At 37.9% G+C, this 7,538-nt stretch overlaps 1 protein-coding gene across 1 annotated transcript; it reads right to left on the bottom strand.

Moving 5' to 3' along the window:
- Window positions 1-2,575: 2,575 nt before the first annotated feature.
- On the bottom strand, window positions 2,576-7,085 carry LOC109857717 (intracellular protein transport protein USO1-like). The gene is made up of 3 exons (XM_020434319.1): window positions 6,831-7,085; window positions 5,251-6,658; window positions 2,576-5,111 (listed from the first exon to the last, which is right to left on the bottom strand). The coding sequence occupies exons 1-3, from the start codon at window positions 6,926-6,928 to the stop codon at window positions 4,887-4,889; spliced, it is 1,731 nt and encodes a 576-aa protein (XP_020289908.1). The 5' UTR covers window positions 6,929-7,085; the 3' UTR covers window positions 2,576-4,886.
- Between the last annotated feature and the right edge of the window lie 453 nt (window positions 7,086-7,538).

The following is a 7,538-nucleotide window of genomic DNA, read 5'->3' as shown; positions in this document are numbered from 1 at the left end:
ACAAACAAAAACACAACGTGTCAGAATAATCCACGGAATAGCGTAGCCTGATGCGGTGCGTATTTCAGCACACATGTACATCTCTCTTCACTTTTACATAAAATAGGTCGAGATTCGAATTACATCTAAAGGAAATAGTAAATTCGCTATTGTAATAATGTCATGTTCATATCTTATAAATATGGATTGTTCTCTCTCTTGTACGAGAGTGAACAAGATGCAAATATCGATGGGGATAAAGAAGTTCCGGTAAGTACGAAGTATAGTAATGAAAATGTCCCTTTTTACAGTATCGTTGTTAAACGTTTAATTAGCGTTTCACTTCGTGGCTACGGGAACTTTTTTCTCGCAATGAGACGGAAAATAATATGAAAGGAGAATTTTATCAATAATAATCTTCGCATATTAAAAAATGTGATTAATGTGACCAAGAGTTGAGTCATCGATACATATTCAAAAGTTTATCGTAGTAAATGAGATTCTCTTCCCGTTTGCTCTCTCTCTCTCTCTTTTACTTGCAAAAAAAAAAACTCGTCTCGTCCGCGTATATGTAAGAGGTGCCAAATGCGCGTAGATATTCGTCGTAGAGTGTAAGATCGTGCTGTCAACTCATAATTGTGTAATATAAACGTAATTGTATATGATCGTTTAAACGTAAGATCTAAACCAAGTTAAATGTTATCAGGATCGTAAATCGTCAATTTATCATTGTAATTTTAATCGTTAAAAAAAAAAAGAAGATCGAGAAAGACTCGTAAAAACTGAATACAACAACAAGCACGGGATCTTTTTTATGATTACGACAGAAACAAAATGGACAAATTTATACACATTAGAGAATCCTCTATCGTTGTATTATTCTTAAACGGACATGTTGCGGAGTATAGATCACTGTCTTTCGATAACGCTGCACACTTGCATAATTTGCATATCTTATTGTTAGATAATTCTCTAATATAGATTCAAGAGATGGTTGTTATCTGACGAACTATCAAATTAACCTGCATTAATATTAAAAAACCAAACAAGGATATGTGATTGCAATTGTCATTGTTATCTCGTCACTCCCTACGTATAATTACATAAGTGTCACATATGGGATTTTCAGTTTATTGCATAGTGACACTCAGAAAATCATGTTCTTTGTGGTCACCAAGTATTCAAAAAAAATATTCATAAGTAAGGTAAAAATTTAAAACCGAAAGATCCCTTAACTAGAGAAACTATATGAAGCTTCAAACTTTTAAACTGCTCTCCTCTAAAATTTGCGTTTTGGAGTTACGGGATTATACGTAGGGAGTGACGATCTATCGTCAAAGATTGTTTTGGCAAATTTTGTATACGGGTTTCAGTATTGTATATATACAAATTACTAGCAAAGCTTACTTACATTTGTGTAAGAATTTTAATTAGCGATGAAATTTTTTTGGAGACAGAATACACGTAACAATTCCGCAACCGTGTGTAAACCACATCTCTCATTTAACACATTCTATAATTCGGATGAGTTAGAAAGCAGGTCTTCAGAAGCGAAATTTTTCCGAAATTAGAAAACGAAATTGGGTTTTTTTTACCAAATTAAAATTTTCTAGTTTCGGAAAGATAAAACAATAATAATAATAATAATAATTCATCGCGCAACATTGCAAAACTATCTTCGAAAACACTTGTAATTGCGTAACTTCGTATTCCTTCTTTGGTTTATCTGTGCTGCACGTAACCAAGTTGAAGTCTCAATCAAAATGAATTTTAAAATACTTCCTCTCATTCTGTTTATCCTGAATCCCTTATCTTAACTTTTATGTCCTCCTATTAGGAAAGTTTTCCTAACTTCTTTTTTTATCACTTACCCACACATTTCTCTCTTTCTCTTTCTCTCTCTCTCTCTCTTTCTCTTTCTCTCTCTCTCTCTCTCTCTCTCTCTCTCTCTCTCTCTCTCTCTCTCTNTCTCTCTCTCTCTCTCTCTCTCTCTCTCTCTCTCTCTCTCTCTCTCTCTCTTTTTCCCTCTGCTTTATTGCATCGAGGAAAAGAGAGAGACCGGCTTACGATGGATAAAATCCTAAGTCTGTATAACGTGCAATTAAAGAAACTGAGATAAGCAGCCGAATGGAAAGAAGCGACTAGCTGCTTAGTCTCGCGACAGATCGATCTGTATCGCGCGCCGCTCTACTGCGTCGATCCGTGAGGGCTTAAATGAAAGAAGTTTGTAATATTTGTACATAGTATACATATATATAGCCATGTTACACACACACACACAAACACAAACACACATACTGTGGTAAAAAGAAAAAACTTTATCTATTATTATATATATAAATAATATTATATATAAAAATTATATATATTACCTATATATATATGTAATACCGTTACGTTGTTGTACTATATTATTATTATTGTGAACACCATTTCTCAGACATCGATTTTTTTAAATAAAAAAAGAAAAGAGCTCTTTCGACACAACACTAAATACCAAGCCAAATCCGTCACGTTATTTGCCACGTGTGCGGCTCGCTTGTATCGGTTGTAATGTACACACAACCTGTCTTGCGCGCATCTCGCATTCTCGGAGTTTTTTTTTTCGCACGATATATGTATTTACACGATCCGCTCGCGGTGCGCCGGTAAATACGTCCTTTGACATTTGTTTGCTTTTTCTATGCGATGCGTGATATCATAAGTTGCGCAAATATCAAAGATCACTTAAAACGCGTATACATCCAGCGATTAGGTCATCTCTATCAGTCGTTGGTACGTAGCGGTTATGCGCGTTACGCAACTTCCGCAACAAGTCGAGTGAAGCAATATATATATATGCGTATGCAATATATATATATATGTATATTGTATATATTTCAATATATATATATATATATACACACACACACGAGACCGAACCATCACGACCATCACGACCATCACGAAAATTTACATTTCAGAGAAAAGTATTATCTTGAGAAACGCGTCATGCAATTTTAATTACGCATATCGAGATGGATTCGCGCGATAATAGAATAATATCTGACACAAATTTTGCACGCGATCGTAATACACTTATAATTTTCTCTCAATTATCTTGTTTCGTATTTTCTGAAAACATATTCTCTTCTTTTTCAGTTTCGCTAACGTCTAGAAAAGCAGCAGCATCCAGATATAAAAAGTATTCATTCACACTACGCATACTACACACACACACACACATACACACACACACTCACTCGGCCAAGTAAACATCTCTTTAACATTCAAGTTTTTCCTATCGACACTATTTCTCATCGTTTTTCGAATCCTTCTAGCCGTCGATGTAAATAACTGTTTTATATTGTTGTAAAGTAGAATGATTAACGGAACGAGAGCAAGGGGCGGATTGTATACTTCGGAGATATTACGGGACACAAATGCCGGTACTTTGCGGCGCAATTGTCGCCGTTTTTTTCCGGCAATGTCCACAATGTAAGCGCACAAAAAAAAACAAACAAAAATAACAGAACAATTAACGATTTTATGTGTCTTCTTCGTGTTTACTCGTAAACTTTATTAATTAAATCTTGAACGTTTACGAAGCGTATGTGTCTTTGCCTAGGTACCTCTCTCTCTCTTTATCTCTTTATCTCGATTGGCGCTAAAAGGCAACCCGGAGAACGTCACATTATCGAAAATTTGCATACAGGTAAAAGAAAGACTAACAAAAACAAAAAAAAAACAATAACGATCGTTTTGTAAAATAAAGAGATACAAATATAGATTATTTAATGTCGTTTTGTTAATGCATCATGCAGTAATGTCTTATAATTATACAATCAAAAAAAATATATAATAATAATAATACATAATAACACACTTCATACAATTAAATGTAACAAAAAGTTAATACCTGCGACTTGTGGAAAATTGTCTGTTATATTTCAAATTGTTGTCACTGGCGCGAGCGCATGATTTTTTCCGCGCAGTCGACTTGTGCACGTTCGTCAAGTGCCCGCGTTCTCCGGGTTTTCTAACTGATCTATGGTGATAATTAATAAGAAACGCCTTCCGACGATCGACAAGTCATTGTACATAATGTTTCTCTAGTGTGTACTGTGTGCGGAGAGGTTTGAAAATCAATTGATTGATTTCGAATTTTACTGTCTCTGTTAAATAAAATTATAAAAATTTATCAAAAATAAAGTTATATAATAATGAAAAATATTGCCGAAGCGCGTGCGTACATCTCATCGTTGCAAACGATGCGTTGACGATCGTGTGCAATTTACTTTGCGAAAAAAAATCGTGTTTTTTAAATAGCTTGTAACGATATTTTAAGATTGTTAAGAGAGAAGCGTCCGAGAGAAAAAAAAAAGAACAATTCGACTCGTTTTATATCTTTTTGACGCTCTACACGACCGGCGTAAGAAAAAAGAAACAAAAAAAAAACCCAGATTTATAAGTATATAATTAGCGGTAGAAAACACATAGTTATTCACTTTTGTCAAGAATTTATATATCGTTCATTTTAGGCTACAATTAAATCGACTCGCAATCTCTGAATGTCTCGTGATTCACCACACACCGTAGTGTTTTATATATATTATTCCCTTATAAAGTATACATAATCCTTTCTAAGCGCAAGCGCCGTATACATATACCTATATATATAGATCTCTCTCTCTCTCTCTCTCTCTTCCGCTCTATAATATTCTATTACACGTGTAAATCTACGCTTATGTATTCCTATTATTCAGTTCTCTGTTACTGCTACAGTTGCGGAACGCGTCTTTCGTGAAATTTCATTTTCCGCCACGTGGAAAATTATTTTTTTTTTCTTTTTTTTTCACCAAAAAATTGCGTATTCTGAATATAAAATAGACACGTGCTATTTTTATTTAGTTTACTACTCGAGAACTTCAAATTTTTGCATCGGAATCGCTGAGCACGCGTTTGACCCGCTTGTATCTCGCCAGAGCGCCGCCGGACTCGCTCTGCAATCCGCCGAAAGCCTCTTTGTATTCTCTCGCTAAACGCGGACTCAATTCCTGCGAACTACCGGTGAGAGATACCAAGGAAGTCTCGTCCCCCGATGAGACGCGATTCTCCTCTCTCTCGTTCTCGGACGGATCGGAGTTTGGAAGCTGCAACGATTTTGTTTATTTGAATTATCATCGACGTAAAATTGCGCGACGCATTTTATTTTTCGTCATCGCAAAGGAACACGTGACAGTTCGCGAAAATTGCTTTATAAAATTAAATTAGATTCTTTTGATATCTTACCGCTTTATCATCTGTGTGGAGACGAGAATTCAAATCTCGATCTGCGAATAATTCATTTTTCGGTGTGACACCTGTTCGATCAGATGTGTAACTTCTCGAGCGCCTCTTCCTTGACTCGCGCTCGTTGTTCAGCAAAAACATTTCCCTGTCGCGCTCGCGCTTCTTTTTGACAAGTCTGTTCGCGGGCAACTGTCCGGATTGTCTGTTCGCACTTCTGTTCTCGTTCGAAGCATTCGACTTGTCGATTTCGCGGGATCGATGCAACTTGTTGCGCTGTTCCTTTGCGGATCTCTTGTCGTTATTTTTTCTCACGTCTTCTTTTCGTACAGATCTCTTTGCTACAATCTGTCTCTTTTCAATCGGTTCACCCTCGACATTCCGTTCTTCCTCCTCGTCTTCGTGTTTCCGTAGCTCATCGAATTTCGCGTTGTTCGCCTCGATATCTCGTATTCGCTCTTGCGCCTCGATGTCACGTCGGATCTCTTCCTTGATGAAATCAATCTTCCGTTGAATCTCGTCTTCTACACGTTTCTCGTATTCCGCATTCAAGTCGTCGTTCGCTGACGACGGAGCGATTACACCCGTTGGCTCTTTAATCTCGAGAGAAGCTTCGTTCGATCTTGGATTCTCAATCACATTCGATTCAAAGTCTTTTGTCTTGCTGCTAATATCGTCCGAAGCTCCGTCGAAACTTTTCGTCGACTCGACGAGAGAAACTCGGCGCGACGAGGTAGGATCTTCCTCCGCGATCTTCAACTCGTCCAACTTTGGCGCGTTGTCCGGAGTTGAATCGCTTTTGTCAACAAGCAATCCCGCAACTGTCTGATCTCTCTTCACCCGCGCGTCGTTCCGCGTCTCTCTCTTGTCGGCTTCGTTTGATGCGAGTTCTTGTTCCTGCAACGCAGCCACGTCTTCTATTTTCGACGAGTCGTCCTCAGCTTCTTCGTAATCTTCCGGACCGCCCAGGATGCCGCGCTTTGCGACATCTTTCGCTTCGTAGTCGTCGTACAGACTCGATCGTTCGTCCTGATCGGTGTACTTGTCGTTAACGTCGCGAGATAATCGCACGAGATTGCTCGCCGTCTTTTGATCTTGTCTCCCTATCTCCTCTTTGTTCGTTTCCTCTTCCGCTTCTTCCGCGTAATCTGATTCCTCGTTCAAGCGTCGTACACGATAACCGGCTGCAGCCTCGTAATCGGTGGATTTTTCGATGCTGGACTTAGAATCGGTGTTCACCGAATTGGCGAATCTTCTCGAAATCCTATGTTTCTCGTTCAAATGTGCATCGCCATCCTCGAGAAGAGCATCGTCGTTTCTCTCGCGTTTCAAACTCACTTCTTCCAGTTGCTTTGCTGTTTTTTTTGCGGTATCTCTCGGTTGCGATATCGCGGCTATCTCTCGTTTCGCTCTGAAAACGCGTATATTTTCGCAAGCGACATATAATGAAGAATATTTCATACGCGATACATTTTACGCAGAATATCGAGGAATGTCTTACATATACAGCATCGTAATTATTTATCATAAATACATAAAATAGAGGTGCGCCGCGCGGCTTGCAAAACGTCGCGGTTAATTACCTGCAGGTATCGTTGATGACTTTCGCGTAAATCGGCGATTGCGTTATTACCTCGAACAGGATGAAGATGCAAATGTAACCGAGCAATCGATTTTTCATAATGCGGCAAGAAAGCTCTTGCGATACATTACAGAAGAGAAAATGATTTGAATATGTCGCGTGAATATAATTAACTTAACATGGAGACGATCAATTAGTTAAATTTTATACTGCGAACTGTCAAAAATCAAATCGATACGAAGTAGGAAATCGTACAGTCGGGTCCGTCACGCGCGCCTTTACACGTGAAGTTGCGCCTTTCGTTGTTTAGGACATCGAGGCATTGTGTTACATCTACGCAACTTCACGTAAAGGCGCGCATGGATCCGACCTGGACCACTGATCTCTATAATACACTGGATAGAGGAAATACGTCGCTTCCCAATGTAAAATTTTTGTGACGAATAGAAGACCGGAAGTACGACCCATTGTAGCGAGTTGACATGCCAATTTACGCGGCAATTTCAAAAAGTAATATAGGCAACTGAAAATCTTATCAGCAAAACATCAGTATATTGTTTATTTTGTTCAAAATACTTTACGTAGTTTTTTTTATAAAATTAAGTACAAAAAATAAATAATGTTTTAAAACAATATTAAGAACTTGGAGTTGTCAAAACAAGCAAAAACATAATCTAATAATTTTACATAACGCATTTACGCTATCACT

This window comes from Pseudomyrmex gracilis, unplaced genomic scaffold (genome assembly GCF_002006095.1).
Source record: "Pseudomyrmex gracilis isolate BER0280 unplaced genomic scaffold, ASM200609v1 scaffold_169, whole genome shotgun sequence".
Taxonomy (NCBI): domain Eukaryota; kingdom Metazoa; phylum Arthropoda; class Insecta; order Hymenoptera; family Formicidae; genus Pseudomyrmex; species Pseudomyrmex gracilis.
This window is presented reverse-complemented; position numbering and strand designations above follow the sequence as displayed.